General features: G+C 44.6%; 1 protein-coding gene across 2 annotated transcripts in view; it reads left to right on the top strand.

The window, feature by feature from the left end:
• col5a3a (collagen, type V, alpha 3a) overlaps positions 1–16,255 on the top strand; it is a 73,352-nt gene extending 57,097 nt beyond the window's left edge. For both annotated transcript variants that reach the window (XM_042086275.1, XM_042086276.1), the window contains 20 exons: positions 744–797; positions 2,037–2,090; positions 2,378–2,431; positions 2,947–3,054; positions 3,216–3,269; positions 3,680–3,733; positions 3,972–4,025; positions 4,127–4,180; positions 5,510–5,617; positions 5,821–5,874; positions 6,470–6,523; positions 6,936–7,043; positions 7,388–7,441; positions 8,046–8,081; positions 8,979–9,032; positions 11,387–11,723; positions 12,457–12,569; positions 12,754–12,822; positions 13,715–13,948; positions 14,302–16,255. In XM_042086275.1, the coding sequence (XP_041942209.1) occupies positions 744–797; positions 2,037–2,090; positions 2,378–2,431; positions 2,947–3,054; positions 3,216–3,269; positions 3,680–3,733; positions 3,972–4,025; positions 4,127–4,180; positions 5,510–5,617; positions 5,821–5,874; positions 6,470–6,523; positions 6,936–7,043; positions 7,388–7,441; positions 8,046–8,081; positions 8,979–9,032; positions 11,387–11,723; positions 12,457–12,569; positions 12,754–12,822; positions 13,715–13,948; positions 14,302–14,448 (1,854 nt within the window). In that variant the 3' untranslated portion in view covers positions 14,449–16,255. The remainder of the gene's footprint in view (positions 1–743; positions 798–2,036; positions 2,091–2,377; positions 2,432–2,946; positions 3,055–3,215; positions 3,270–3,679; positions 3,734–3,971; positions 4,026–4,126; positions 4,181–5,509; positions 5,618–5,820; positions 5,875–6,469; positions 6,524–6,935; positions 7,044–7,387; positions 7,442–8,045; positions 8,082–8,978; positions 9,033–11,386; positions 11,724–12,456; positions 12,570–12,753; positions 12,823–13,714; positions 13,949–14,301) is intronic.
• Positions 16,256–16,951: the final 696 nt, after the last annotated feature.

Consider the following 16,951-nt stretch of genomic DNA (forward strand, 5'->3'; position numbering starts at 1 on the left):
TCACAGACAGTGGCAGTAAATTGCAAGACCTTGTAGCAGAAGACAGTTGTGTTGAATGAAATGCATGCGACTAGCAACTTTTGCCGACTGAAACATGTAGTCGAAGTTCCCCATTAGAGCATTTGTCATGCTTGGTCAATTGTGACAAAACATGACATCATACATACTCATTACACAGTACATTTCATTTAGCATGCTATGCTAACTCAGTACGCAGACATGTGTAACTAATATATGTGGTATGTCTTCATGCAGACAAACACAACCATTCCATAATGAAACCTGTTTTCAGTAACTTCACAAAAGGCACCCAATTATAGTACATTGTTAAGTTTTACTGTCACTCTACTTTTGAGAAAACCTTGGTCCATTGCCAAATCTATCTATCGCAAAGGCCAGCTTAATATAGTAAGGTTGCTGAGGAGTGATTTGAGTGTCTCTTTTATAGAGCAGTTCTAGACTATTTTGCCCAGAAGCCCTATTGTGCTATAACCATCTTGTGAGATTTTGAAAACATCTGTTCTCGGTTACGGCTATAGCAGAACAATGCTTTTGCGTCCTTTTAGTCTTTCCACAGCTACCCAGAGACATAACTTGATTTAGATGGGGTGACTGTGAAGTGTTGAGTGTGTGGATTGATTTGGGTTGGCGTCAGAGCTCGGTAGTTAATCATTCTTCTGTTCCTCTTTCTTTCACTATCTCTCTCTCTCTCTCTCTCTCCATATCCCTCATTCTCTCCTCAGGGCCCTCCCGGACAGCATGGACCTAGAGGCCCACAGGGAGCCATCGGTGCAGAGGTAGGTGACCTTTGGCCTCTCCAGCGGCTACTCAAGACCTCCAGGTCAAGGACAGGGGTAGGAGAGAGAGAGACAGAGAGAAAGAGAGAGAGAGGGAGAGAAAGAGAGAGAGAGAGAGCTGCGGAAGAGGTTGAGAACATTGAGCGCCAGATTCGGTGACGCTCCTGATTTCTCCTCAGGGGTTCAATCTGGGTTCAATGTCGATCTCATCACTGTATTTTTCATGCCTGTTCCCATGACTCCCTTTCATGGGCACAGCGAGACTGTGAGCTTCAAAATGTGGAGTGGATCCTGCCTCTCTGTCTCTGAAGCAGTGTCAGTCCACCTAAACCATGTCCATGTCTCATGGTCATTTCTTTGGGGGACGCGGCAGTTCATTTCCGTTCTCATTCCTCTGCTCCTCGTTCTCCCCATCTCTCCCTTTGTCCCAAAGATCCTCATCTGATTTTGAGACGTGAATTATTAACCAGCATTAGAATATAATCCCACTGTGCGAGTTATATTTGCCGCACTATAAATGATTAAAGGAGCGTCAGCCTCTCATTCCCAGAGTGGGCGAGTTATATTTACCTCTATTAATGGAGATCTCTCAACATCTCTCACAGTTTAATAATTAAGTCCGGGTAGGCTGACATCCACAGATGACACACTGGCAAACCGTCGACCTCTCAGAAACAAGTGAGAGATAGATAGAGAAATGAGAGATAGATAGAGGAGAGAGAGAGATAGAGAGAAATAAGTGAAAGAGAGAAGAGAGATAGAGAGGTCATGGAGTGGTAATGTGAAGAAACAGGAGAACTGAAGGTACAGGCGGAGGTGGAGAAAAGGAGTGAAATGAGAAAGGAGTGAAACAGATGCTGTCAAGTTACATAATGTGTTGACAGGTACATGTGCGCGCTCTATCTGAGCTGAAATTGGACTGTATAGATGACCCCATTAAACCTTCCCCCATACCATTCTGGCACAGACTGACACTCGACGTACAGTGCGCTCGCTCACTGACGACACACACACACACACACACACACACACACACACACACGCACACGTAGTGTGTGCTATAGGTGCAGTCAGTGCAGCCTGATGTTATTTGAGTGGAGGGACAAAAAAGGGAAACAGTATTCTGAGCTCAGCTTGTCACTTTGAATCAGGTCAAGCTGGTGGAAAGGAGAGGCGAGCACAGCCGACGGGCAGGCAGGTAGGATGAAGAGTGACTCTGATGTGTGCTTCTTTCCACAGGGGGCTCCTGGAATGCCAGGGGGAGTGGGCCAACCTGGCACTGTGGGAGAAAAGGTATAAGCAGGGGGCTGCTCTGGTGAATGTTTGGGGTTACAGGCCCAAAGGCTGTGTGTGTGTGTGTGTTTGGGAGCATGTATGTGTATTTTTGGGTTTGGGTTTGTGCGTGCGTGTCTGTGTGTGTAGGTTTACATGCGTGTGTGTACATTTGTATAATGCTGATTGTTTTTGGGGACATAGCATTGACAGGGAGTTGTGTGTGTGTGTGTGTGTGTGTGTGTGTGTGTGTGTGTGTGTGTGTGTGGCTATGCAGTGTGTGTTCTCACTGTGTGGTTCTCTTGCAGGGTGAAGACGGAGAAGCGGGCAATCCAGGATCTGCTGGGAACACTGGCCCTCCAGTGAGTATGAATGTCTTCCTCTTCCTCTCAATCTCTTCTTCTTTCTCTCTCTCACTCTCTAATTCACTTTAGTCTACTACTACTACTACTACAACTACTAATAATACTACTACTAGTAATACTACTACTACTACTACTATAACTACTACTACTACTAGTAGTACTACTACTGCTACAACTACAACTACTACTACTACAACTACTAGTACTACTACTACTACAACTACTAATAATACTACTACTAGTACTACTACTACTACTACTACTAGTAGTACTACTACTACTACTAGTACTACTACTACTACTACAACTACTAGTACTACTACTACTACTACAACTACTACTACAACTACTAATAATACTACTACAACTACTACTGCTACTACTACTACAACTACTACTACTACAACTACTAGTACTACTACTACTACAACTACTACTACTACTACTACTACTACTACTTCTACCACCACTAGACTTCCTTTCATAATCCAACCTTGTGTCTTCTTCCTCAGGGTGAGAAGGGTGAACTCGGGGAGAAGGGTGAGTCTGGACTCTCTGGAGCTGCCGGACCGCCTGGAATCCGAGGCCGACCGGGAGAGGACGGAGCCAAAGGAAACGCTGTGAGTCGAGTCACTTCCACTGTTCTCTAGTTGTCCTGTTCTCTAATTCTGGTTCTCTAGTTTTTAAGAGTTCTCTAGTTCTCCTCCTGACCTATCAGCCACTGGGCTTCCCTGTGTCAAAGTACCCCACCTGAGCCTAATCAGCTCCTGCTCTTTTTCAGGGTCCCATTGGTTTCCCTGGAGACCAAGGCCCGCCAGGAGAGCCAGGTGTCAACGTGAGTACCCATACGGTCATTAGCAAGCAGACGCTCAGCAGGGGAGAGAGGATGCACTAATGAGACTGCATGCTGAATAACTCACAACCTGTCACACTCTCTCTCTCTTTCTTTCTCTATCAATTTCCCTATCTCGCATATTCTCATGTCTACCACTCTCTTTCTCCTACCTCTCTCTGTCTATCTCTCTCCCTCCTCTCTCTCTCTCTGTCTATCTCTCTCCCTCGCATATTCTCATGTCTACCACTCTCTTTCTCCTACCTCTCTCTCTCTCTGTCTATCTCTCCCTCTCCTCTCTCTCTCTCTGTCTATCTCTCTGACTGTCTCTCTCTCTCTCTCTCTCTCTCTCTCCCTCTCTCTCTGTCCTCCCTGGGTAACTGGTGATGGCTGTATGTTCTTCTCCATCTCAGGGCATCGACGGGGGACCAGGAGTGAAGGGGGATAATGGGGACCCAGGGAAAGCGGTAAGTTCTCATGATCAGTGTCTGTAGTGCCCAGTAATGGCCCATAGGAGTACAGACTGGTCGTGCTGGTTCTCTGTGTGTGCCATGGCTATGTGTGTATGTGTGTGTGTGTGTGTGTGTGTGTGTGTGTGTGTGTGTGTGTGTGTGTGTGTGTGTGTGTGTGTGCGTGTGTGCGCGCGTGCGTGTGTGTGTGTGTGTGTGTGCGTGGGTTTTAACTGTCACCATGTCTGCTCCACAGGGGCCTCCAGGGGCCTCAGGAGAGCCTGGCCCCTCAGGGCCTCCAGGAAGGAGGGTGAGTGGACAGAGATTGTGTGTTTGTGTATGTTGTGAACTTTTGAAATTGAATTCATTAAAAAAAAATATGAATATTGATTGTTCTCTGTCTGGCAAAAGGGTCACTTAGGTCCAGCAGGAAAGGAAGGGAAGCAGGGCAGGAAGGGAGCAAAGGTGAGAATGGACGATGCTGTGATGCTCTCCATCTTGTTCATCATACTAACTCCCTGTGTCTCATAGTTTGGCTCCAGACATGCCTATGGTCTGTTGTTGTAGCTAGGGCTGGGATGGTATGGATGTTTTCTTACCACGGTTGGGAAGTAGGAAATTACCGCGATTTTGCATAAGCAGTTTATCAACAAGGCTATCACAATTTTAGAACTGTTACATTCATGGCGCTTATGCTACTGTTACAACGGTAGGCTACCGCATGTTTTAATTGCTGCGTCAGGTTGTAATAAAGGTAGGTCCTAGGCTAGTTAAATTCTTAACAAACTAGAACATATATTTTAATTCTGTTTCGACTTTCATGGAGTAAACATGTATGACTCCTTTCTGGTAAAATTTCACAGCTTTCAGGTCTAACATCTTTATGTAAATCGAGTTTGAACAGAGAGAGTAGAAAAGTGTTTCTGATTGTGCCAGTTCTCCCCTACTCTCGCATAGTAAACAAATGGAATGTTGGAACATTGCGCTCCCCAACACACATGCGGAAGGTCGGGTTTGCTTCATCTTTTGATGATAAGTTTTGAAGTTTTGTTTTGAAAACCTTGAACCAATGTCATAAGATGGTTCATCACATTATATATCACGACATTACACACTACGTGCACACATGTGCAGGCCAATAGGGGGATTCGACTTCATGTAGCCGCCTGCAGAGGTCTTAAGCTGACTGCATAACGTGATTATTTCTGAGATTCTGATACGTTTTCAACCCGGAATTGTTCTTATGGCATGGTTGAAAACGTAGCAGAATCTCAGAAATAATCACATTATGCAGTCAGCTTAAGACGGCTGCAGGCGGCTACATGAAGTCGAATCCCCCAAATGTTTCACAGATTTTTTTTGCGGTGATGACGGTAACGAGCTCAGACCCGCGGTAGGCGTCACATGACTGCGGTATTGCAGTAATACGGTTACTGTCCCAGCCCTAGTTGTAGCCCGCTGAGTAGTGTTGGGTGTTAACAGTACAACAGTGTCAGTGAGGGTACTTAAACCTAAATCTCCTCTCCTCTACTCCTCTACTCCTCTCCTCTTCTTTCCTCTCCTCTACTCCTCTCCTCTCCTCTACTCCTCTCCTCCTCTCCTCTTCTTTCCTCTCCTCTACTCCTCTCCTCTACTCCTCTCCTCCTCTCCTCTTCTTTCCTCTCCTCTCCTCTACTCCTCTCCTCTCCTCTCCTCTACTCCTCTCCTCTCCTCCTCTCCTCTTCTTTCCTCTCTTTCTCTCCTCTCCTCTTCTCTCCTCTGCTCCCCATCTCCTCCTCACTCTGCGTGGTCCAGGGAGCTGCTGGTGCTGAGGGGCCAGTGGGTAAGACTGGTCCAGTGGGACCTCAGGGACATCCAGGCAACGTGGGTCCAGAGGGACTGCGTGGAATCCCAGGCCCTGCGGTGAGTCACTGGCCTTCACAAACACGCATGCATGCACGCACACACACACACACACACACACACACACACACACAGTCATCACTGTCAGCTCAGGTGGTCAATCACTACACTAACATCTTCACACTGTACTGTTAAAAATAGCAAGTTTAGTGGATGTGGAGATGTGAAAGGAAACTGAAATGGTTTGAATGCTCCATCAACAGGGAGAACAAGGATTAAATGGACCCCCTGGGCAAGCAGGACCTCCTGGACCTATGGTAGGGCCCACTATCTCCTTCCATGGCTCAGCACACAGCAAAAAATGATCTCTTACCAAGTGTTATAATCTTATATTAAGATAAAAAATCTAGTTAGTATTGTTTTTAGTAAAAAGATACTTACTTTGAGCTCTCTTGTAAGATTATTTGATCTGATTATTTGAAGATTTATGTCAAAATCTTCTTAAATTAAGACATAAAAACAAGTAAATTTATCTGCCAGTGGAGTAAGTAATTTTATCTTAATTTAAGATAAGATTGAAGATTTAAGACAATTTAAGGTAAATTTACTTACTCCACTGTCAAATCTTAAATTAAGAAGATTTTGACTTATTTTAATTTAAATAATCTTACAAGAAAGCTTAAAGTAAGGACTAAAAACAATACTAACTAGATTTTTTATCTTAATATAAGATTATAACACTTGGTAAGATATATTTTTTTGCATTGTGCAGAAGTTGATATGCTCAGCACATACACATGTTCAGCTCAGTACATTACATTTAACTGTCAAAACCTTTTAGCATGTTAAATGAAAACTGAACATTGTTAAGTGCAGCTGTGTAACTAAAATGGCTCTCTCTGTTGTGGACAGGGACCACCGGGATTGCTAGGACTGAAAGGAGACTCTGGTGAAAAGGGTGAAAAGGTAAGTCAATCATGTCTTCAGGACCATGTTCGGCATTCTGATCATGGACACATGATCACAGAATCACATGAAGGCCTTTCATGATAACATGATGATAGCTATGCAAAGACCGCTTCTACAGGCTAAGGTGGGCATCGCACTGACCAAGCGGCTATTTTTTATTGTTTCCTATGGTTTGGCAGCGGAACGGTGGGCAGCGACAGTGTTACGCTAGTGTCCAAGGAGCTGTGTGATGAACTAGGTTCAATATACAGAACAAAACGCTAGACTCATCAATGTCAGTTTCATTTATCCGAACACTGAGGAACACTGTTTGAATTAATCAAATTATTGTGGTCAGAGTGTTGTGTCACGCTTCAGTATTTTCAATGTAATTCCCACCTAACTTATAGTTTGGTTTTTATTGCTCCAGGGTCACGGTGGATTGATTGGTCTTATTGGGCCACCAGGAGAGAGTGGGGAGAAAGGAGACAGAGGAGACCCAGGAAATCAGGGAATATACGGACCCAAAGGAGATGAGGTACCTGTGCACTGCACACACATGCAAACACACATTCAAAGGTGTAGTGTGAGAAATTGATTTAACGAGGAGAAACAGGGAAGCTGCATGAAATATAGCATTGTGAAATAGCAAAAGCCATACTATTAGATGTCACGTCTTTCACATCTACAAGTGTGTGTTCAGTGTATATGCCTAGAACAAAGGAAGGGCTGATTGTGATGTTTTCTGGATGTGAAGTATTTCAGTATTTCCACTGAATCCCACAATTTGAAAAACCCACCCAAGTTTGTTTGTTTTTACCTATTACACCTTTAATAGCCTCCGGATTGTATACACGAGCAAGTGATGTGTTTGTGTTATAGGGTGTAACGGGACCACCTGGTCCGACAGGACCTCCCGGACCTCCTGGGCTTGCCGTAAGTGCTCCGCTCCTCTCTCCGCTCTCACGCCTATGCTAATGGCCATCTGCTTCACTTCTCCGCTTTATAGCCATTAAAGACCCTGAGCTTTAGTGTGATGGATCATGAATCACCTCCACTGTGTTCGCACCGCCTCTGGTTTATGTCTGAGGCTGTTCAGCATGCGTAGCGAGACCTGCGCTGAGCCTCGGCCCTGCCAGTCCACCAGAGCTTAGCGCTCTGAGGCGAGATGGAACACAGACGCATCTCAAATGATGTGGGTTCATGGTCTAGAAATGTTGAAAGTGTGGACTAGAGATCTATCACACATTAATGCTAATCAGGTTACATAGAACAATCATTTCCTTGAAAAACATCCCTGGGATTTTAGCCAAAAACGTTTAATCCTCATTCAAGATGTGTTAGGATTCGTTGTGGTTTTGGGTTAATGCTGTAAAATGGTTCCTTCCCACCCACGTTTAATCCTCAGTTTGCCATGATTGTCTCCAGAGGGTCTATCTCTGTGAAGCCGACCACTGCTCATTTCCTCTCTCTCTCCCCTCCTCTCTCTCTTCTTCTCTCTCTCTTCCTCTCTCTCTCCCTCTCTTCTCCTCTCTGACAGGGAATGGTTGGGGAAAAGGGATCCAAAGGGGATGAGGTGAGTGTGGTTGTGCTCTGCAGACTCTTAATTCTATTTCCCAAACACGGCAGCACACACACACACACACACCATATACATCAACTCCATCTCCAGCACGTGCCATGGGAAGATGTGTCTTGTGAAAAATGTGTATTGTTACTCCCACAAGGCTTTATTATGGGGAATCACAGGGAGTGAGTGACGATATTAAAACTGACAGTGCGTGAGTAGGAGTCTTTCTGTTCTCATCGCCATATCTGGAGATTCTCTGGCGCTTTATCCCATTCTCAATAAAGTCAGTCGTGACGAGGCCAAGGCAAAGAAAAGCCTCAGCTAGAACTAAACCTGGTTATTTCTTAAAATCCAATGTTTTGTGCATATTGAGTTTAGTGATGGGCATCGTCTCCTATATACAAACATAAGTTAGTGATGATGGGCATCCTATATACACATAAGTTAGTGATGGGCATCGTCTCCTATATACACACATAAGTTAGTGATGGGCATTGTCTCCTATATATACACATAAGTTAGTGATGGGCATCGTCTTCTATATACACACATAAGTTAGTGATAGGCATTGTCTTCTATATATACACATAAGTTAGTGATGGGCATTGTCTTCTATATACAAACATAAGTTAGTGATGGGCATCGTCTCCTATATACACACATAAGTTAGTGATGGGCATCATCTCCTATATACACACATAAGTTACATATGACAAATCTGCACCATGATACATATACAAAAGTATCACATGTGTATGTAACAAAGTACTGTGGTAAATAGCATTGCAATTCAACCATACATATGAATACATAGTCATATTGGGACAGTTCTTCCTGAGTTACTCATAGGAAAAGATTGACAGGATGCAATCACACTTTCCTCCATGGTTCTATTTTGCACAGGGCCCCCCCGGACAAATAGGAGACACAGGACAAGCTGGACCGCCCGGACCTCCTGTGAGTTCCCCTTCCTCTTCAAAAAGCATCTCCAACTCTGTGTCAGAGTCCCTCAGAGTGCAGCAGATGGAGTCCTCCTTAGTTCTCCCTTTGAACCAAATATTCTAGAGTTCTCCCCGTCAGATCTCACATATGTACTAACGGCGCATCGTCGTAAAGATACAAAACCAAAGATTCTAAAGTTTTCCTTAGATCTCCCATAAGACCAAAGATTCTAAAGCTTTTCTACTTAGTTCTCCCTTTGAACTCAGCCAAAGCCATGATCCCAAAGCAGAACAGTGCAGTCTGGATCCACTGGGTGTCTACCTGTAGCCATGATCCCAAAGCAGAACAGTGCAGTCTGGATCCACTGGGTGACCTGTAGCCACGTCCCTCTGCACCCCACACACAACAACAACAGCACGTTGCATTTACATGGAAGGGGGAACCTCACTAACCTCCATCAATATGTAGCATCCACCTGGGTGATGCACGGCAGCCATTATGCCCCACAACGTTCACCACACACCAGCTTGAGGTGGAGAGTGATGGTGTAATTGAGCCAATTACACTAGGGGATGATTAAGTGGCCAGATTGGGAATTTAGGCAGGACACCAGGGAACCCTCTACTCTTTGCAATAAGTGCCATGGGATCTTTAATGACCACAGTGAGTCAGGACCTCAGTTTAACGTCTCATCCAAAGGACGGCATCTCCTACAGTACAGTGTCCCCATCACTGCACTGGGGCATTGGGATCAATCTTTTTGGCCAGAGGGAAGAGTGCCACCTACTGGCCACCCAAGATCACTACTACTTCAGGCAGCAACCTAGTTTTCCAAGGAGGTCTCCCATCCAAGTACTAACCAGGCTCACATCTGCTTAGCTTCAGTAATTCAGCTAAGACAAGGTATCCATTGGTCTGGCTGCTGGCTAACACACACAAACACACACAGGCTTTGCTACTCTGTCCAGGCAAAAATGTTTTTGGGTGATGCACAGGCATAATTACCCAACTGTCCACACCTGCGAAGGTGTGGATGAGAAGCCCAACACTGTCTGCCTATACTCATTCACACCATGGTCCTATTTGTGTTGCACTATGGGGGCTCTGCTACCCTGTCCAGATATATCCCCTACATACCCCACATTTCTCTTCATGTATGTATTCACAAATATATTGGCTAGCTATCTTGTATAACTATGAAACCATTTTATGTTGTGGGCCATGGGTCAGGCCATAACACCACCTCATTAGTGCAGTGCATTGTACAGTAGAGAGCAAAGCAGTGCCTATGCACTTTCAACTAATTCATCCACTAGATCATTTTAATTATGTATTCACTGAAATCATCATTAAAATAGATTTAAAATTGTATGAAATAGATTTATGTTGTGCCCTTTGGGTCTGGTCAGAACACCTTCTCATTTGCTCACAAGTGAAGTCTTGATGGTAGACACTGCGTAAGTTAGGCCCTAAGTTAGGTCTTAAAGGAGAATTCCGGCCATTTTACACATAGAACTCTGTTTCTCAAGGTCACCGAGTACTATCGGTACGAAAAAACATCGGTGCTACCTAGTTGCTGCAGCCAACAGTTGGAGCAGCCAGGCAGCCATAGTGCTACCAGAGAATGTCTAATAAGGGGAGAAATGCCACTCTCGGAAAACCTCCGGTTTCTGAACTTGTTGCAGTTCCTTCTGTGGTTCCACATGAGAGCGCTCGTCCACGAGTGCAGAATGAATGGAGGTCTATGGAGCTGTACCCCTCAAAATCCACTTTTCTCGGGATATAATTTTTTTTCAAGTAATTTGAATATTGTATTCGAAAGGGGAGGCAAAGAAAATACACTTGGTTGAGTATTATATTTTTTTGAAGTCACTTAATTGTTCTAAAAAGCCTTTCAAATGTGTCGATGACATCATTCATTAGCACAATGCTAGCGTGTTATGGGCAACAACCTGTAAGAAATCAAAAGGACAACTTTTGACCTGTAACCCATGTTGAAGTTATACAAACTACAATCAAATCTGAGATTTGTCAACGACAATCAGGTGAAAGAGACAAATTTATCCGTCTAGCTCCATTGACTCCCATTCATTCTGCACTCATGGCGATCGCCCCCCAGTGGAACTCTGGTGGAACTGCAATCAAAATTCGGTACAATAGGACTTAATACGGAGTTGCCAGGCTCTCCGTAGACGGGCTCTGGTGCTACACTCTAGAGGCATGATTATGATTATGCCCCCAGAGTGTAGCACTGTAGCTGCTGGAATTCTCCTTTAAGTGTCCTCCTTTAAGTGTCCATATGCATACCTAAGTGCAAGTAAGGTCTTTTGGGTGTCCTTCACTCACCCGTCTCCTCCATTCTCTCTCAGGGCCCCCCTGCCACCCTCATCCAACCTCTGCCCATTCGGGAAGGCAGGAAGAAGCGCCGCCGGCATTCTGACCGCGGCCGAGGCGGAGGCAGACAGGAGGAGCCGGAGTCGGAACAGGGAGCCGGGGAGTCGGAGTCGGAGCTGGACGTGCTGAACATGGAGGACTTCTTGCAGGCGGACCAGGCCATGCGCGAGCCCGAGGGCATGGAGGAGGTATTCGCCTCGCTCAACTCCATGAAGACGGAGCTGGAGCTGATGAGGAGGCCACTGGGCACCTACGAGAGCCCCGCGCGCACCTGCAAGGAGCTCATGATGTGCCACCCAGATTACAAAGACGGTGAGGCAACCTACTTTACCGTTCACTAAACAGATTACGCAAGATGAATGGTCATTTCGAACTATCTTGCTGTCCGAATTTTACAAATTACCCTCTTCCATTTACTGTAGCCTACTCACATACAATACAGATCCATTTTACATTTAACCTACTCACTTACAATACAGATACATACACTTACAGTTAAGATTAGAATGTATGCTCAATGGTTATTGAATATATGCCCTTGGTGTTGTTGCTACCTTTCTCTAAGATACAGGAACACAAATTTGTCAGCACGTTTGATGAATAATAAGCACACTGACGGACTCTCAAATAACTCAAACCAAACCTGGGCTAGCCACCCTAATCCTGGGGTATGATCTCACACAAACACTTCCCTTTAAAAATCTTTCCCACTGTCATGCCAGTGCCCGTGCGGTAGTTTGCGGTTGAAATACGCTTGAAATGAATGTAACGTTTCTCCACGATGCACCACTTTCACACATCCCCTTCATTACTTGATGTTGCATCACACGGATGAGTCGCGAGACTCCTAACAGGATGTGATCCTTCTACTTATTAATGTAAGCCATCCATACAGCGTCATCATCTCACATAAGATTAGAATTGATTTCATCATTTGATCTTGCGGGGGGAGTGGACTTGAGTGTGGAGTGGTGGTAGCGGTCGTGAGTGAGTGAGTGCCTCTGATTGGACGCAACCCTCTTCCCTTTTCTCCTTTTTCCTCCAGGGGATTACTGGATCGATCCAAACCAGGGATGTCACAAAGACTCCGTCAAGGTCTTCTGCAATTTCACTGCAGACGGCCAGACCTGCCTGTTCCCCGACAAGGGGATCGAAACGGTTAGTGCAGAGGGCTGAGGCTGCTGGACAGAGAGTGAAAGGTTGGCCCAGCGGCCACAGTTTGCTGCTGGACCGAGAGAGAGAGAGAATGAGAGAGAGAGAGAGAATGAGAGAAAGAGAGAGAGACAGAGACAGAGAGATAGAGCTAGTGGTGCTGATCACTCTCCGCTTCTCCATTCAACAGGTCAGGCTGGCAGCCTGGAGCAGAGAGAAGCCTGGGAGCTGGTTCAGCCAGTTCAAGAGAGGCAAACAGGTACAATATGCAGCCGCCATCCTGCACCCCCTGATTGAATTCAGTTCAGTTACATACATTCAGCTACACGCAAACACTATTTCTATTATATTCTAGTCTAGTAAGTTCTGTTCAATTCCTTTCAATTACATTATCTGTTTTGCATAGTATCACTTATTTAAATGTTATTCTAGTCTAGAAAATTCAGTTAAATTCATTCCAATTATATTGTCTATTTTGCATAATATCTTTAACAGTACGGTTACCCCCTGAGGAAAAACAAAGCCAATCATAAATATTTATTTTATGTCAAACATTAATCTTATTAATGTATGCATAACAGCACAACAGACACAGAAATTATGAAAACAAAAATATGATATATTATATAATTCATTGTGTTATTATGATAAAGAGATGGGTAGCCAATGTTCCATTGCTGATTTTGAGGAGCAATTAATCTCCTTCTTCATGTGAAACGCTGCAGGCAGATTCTAATACCACTCAGTCCAACCGATCTCCTTGAGCTGTCATTCAGGAGAGGCTTAAGAGGGCCCTTGAGCAGAGTACATGCAAACGATCAAGCCATGCTGTGTATGACCTTAATGACCTTGTCACATTAAGTCACCTTGGCAGTTGTCAATCTCCTCCGTCCTCTCTCGAACACTTCGTCCAGAGACTGTGTGTGTCTGTGTCTGTGTGTGTGTGTGTCTGAGAGCAAACAATATGCAGTGGATGTTGATTTGCATAATTGTGTGTATTGTGTGTATTACATGTGTACGGTATATGTCTTTATATGTGTATCACTTTCTTTGTTTCCAAGCATGTGTCTCAACATGCACCACATATGGCCCTGAAGTGCCAGTATGAGACAACCGTTCCTAACTGTATGCATTAACCTTCTCTGGTCCAGCTCTCGTACATTGACTCGGAGGGGAACCCGGTCCCAGTGGTCCAGCTGACCTTCCTGAAGCTGCTCAGCGCCACGGCCCACCAGACGTTCACCTACACGTGCCAGAACTCGGCGGGCTGGTTCGACATGTCCTTGCGCAACCACAAACGGGCGCTGCGCTTCCGAGGAAGCAACGACGAGGAGATGGCGCACATCATCTCTCCCTTCATCAAAGCCCTGCACGACGGCTGCAAGGTACCGTTAACCCCCTGTCTGGTGTCAGATCACGTCATGTTTTTACTCTGCGAGAAATTAAGAATAAGCAAATGTGTCAAATAATATGATGTGATTGCAGTAGTTTTGTTACATTGTTATTACACCGTTAACTACCGTGTAACACACAGCTGTTCACTGTGTATGAGCACATTTGTACTTGTATCCAATCCTTACTTAGTCCACATATGCAGCATGAATGTGCTGTAGGTCATCATGTTTCAGTATGGCAGAGTGTACAAAACTCAACAGAACTGTGGCTATTCCAACGCCAGTTAAAAATATTATAACATTGTTAATCCCCTGTAATCGCCATTTTTGTTTTACTGCTATAGTCTCGTAAGGGCCAAGAGACGACAGTCCTAGACATCGACTCACCAAGGGCGGACCTCCTCCCCATCATTGACGTGGCTGCCTCAGACTTTGGGGGAACCAATCAAAAGTTTGGATTCCAGGTCGGACGTGTCTGTTACAATGGATGATGATCTTTGCGAATGGATCCACCAATTCAAAGATTTTACGACCAATGACCAATGCCACACAAGCAATATTTATTATATTTTATGTTTGTGTGGTGGGTTTTGTGGTACATTTTCTAATGACTTGTGTGCAACCAATGGGCCAAGCCAATCTGTGCTGTTCCATGACATCAAGAACAGTGACTTTCCAATGGACTTACAGTGGGAGCTACCCAGCACATTTGCCAAAGGGAACTCTTCCAATTAGTCATATTTAATTTGTGTTCTTTTTTTATTTACATTCATTCACCACTATGGAGTTTTTGTGTGAGAATCAATGCTTATATTGGTCTGCAACACCTGAACTTTGCCAACGCACTGAGAAAGGCACATCATTTCTGTCGGTCAGAGACTCATTAGTCGCATACCACTAAGTGACCACTGCAGCATTTCTGTTTGGTCCAGTTGGCTGTCTATGGTACTTTTTTGCTACATGATTTGAATTAATATGCCACTCCAGTGACTAGCTCTGAAATTGTAAGTAATGGAATAAGTAAATATTGCTATTCACTTGTATAGCCTTGACTGCAGTAAGAAACCAAGTGCCATTAGTAGTTGGAAGCAGTTTGTTTTCCGCTACATTCCTCACTGCTAGCTCTGCACTGTGCCTGTTTCCGTGTGCAAACAATGGCAAATGCCATCCTAAATATGCACGGATGAGAACTGTCTTGGAAGGCTGTTTGTTTACAGGGTATGGTTGACATGACATGGAGAAAGGTACCCTATGAATACAAACGCACATTTCTCTCCTTATCCGACAGGTGTTGTTTACAAACCTTTCAGAATAGTCATCAATTCAGTGGTGCTCATTTCTGCAGTGAATGCATATGTGCATTGGCGGGGTATGCTAATATTTCACCATGTGCGCAAGTAAAGGTCAGGATTTCGGCATCCGTGAGGAAAATGAGTTGTTTGTCGTCGAGAGTATTATACTTCAGTGCCTTCCCATCAAGACTGACCTAATTTCATCTGACTGTCAGGAAAAAGAGTGTTTGTTAGCGGGAGTAGGATAGAATACATACAGTACACACACACACACACAGAAATACAACAAATGTCATCTCCCCCATCTCCCTTGCCTTTTTTAAGCCATTTATTTTGGTTTGTTTGTTTGATTTTTGGGTTTTCGTTGAATGCCTTCCTCTTCTGTTTGTACATTGTCACTTTTCTTGTGTGCATTGTTTTGCAGTTGCTCTGCTGTGGTGCTAATGCCTGTGTTTTTGTTTCTTGTCATTTTTGGTTTTTAGTTTTTGTTGTTGTTTTTTTGTTTTTGTTTATTATCATGCCTCGGGGGCAGGGTGAGGGGGTGCGGGGGAGGTAGACAGTTCCAGTGACTGCTGGCTGAAAACAAGGCTCATTTTAGTGTTAGCCTAACATACACACACACACACACATACACCAATGAACATTCAGGGAACATAGACAGAGAGCACAGTGCACTTCAGCTTCAAGGTAACGTGGTGCTCCTCCATGTCCTACAGACATGTACTCTTGTTGACTTACCTTGTTTCCTGTAAATATGTGCACTCGACTCATTGCACTATGGATGCGATCTCAATTAGTCCTGGCAATCTGAAAGTGTTCAGCACTGGTTCATGTGCACCTCTGCCCTCCACCCCACCCTGTTCCCATCAATGTACAGTCCCCTGTGGTAGATATTGTACAGTTTTTCTGAAGTATGAAACCTAATAATAATCTAATGCCTGATTGAAAATCAAATGCATTTGTGAACCTGATGTGGTTTAGAAAAATAATGGATTTTTTCCCCGTTCCAAATGTGTTGTTTTTACCTCTAACCTCTCATGGGTTTATTGACTTTCACCACTTACCTGTGACGAAGATTGGAGCCTTCCGCTCTGTTATCAACTTCGTCCCAATGCCTCCTTTCACTCAGGGAGTAATCAGCTGCTCACTTACCCACATCCTCCATACACACACAGACACACACACGCGCGCACACACACACACACACACAAAGAGAGACACACAGAGAGAGACACACAAACACACACATACACACACGAACACACACACACAGACACACACACACACTCACACAGACACACACACGCACACACAGAGCAAATGTAATCAACACTGATTCACTTTCTAATTCATTCATTTCAATTAACTTGTTTTTCATTTCTCAAGAGAGAGACAAAGAGAAAAAGAAAAAGTGTGTGTGTGTGTGTGTTAGACGTTAGAAGGACAAGTCATGGAACAGAACCATTCTGATATATTCACACTCAAATGGAAGCGGAATAGACTAACGATCGTTGGCTCATTATTATGCACACACACACACACACACACACCGGCTCTCAGCACACACTCATCTCTGACTCCATTTGGACCATTTGTCTGTTCCTTTCCTTAAGTGAGCATGGTGCTGTGCTGCATCAGTGCAGATAAAGTCGGAGGGCAGGAGAGATCAGGCCGCTCCACTCTTATGGGACTCTCCTCTCAA

This window comes from Alosa sapidissima, chromosome 3, assembly GCF_018492685.1.
Source record: "Alosa sapidissima isolate fAloSap1 chromosome 3, fAloSap1.pri, whole genome shotgun sequence".
NCBI classification, from domain to species: Eukaryota; Metazoa; Chordata; class Actinopteri; order Clupeiformes; family Clupeidae; genus Alosa; species Alosa sapidissima.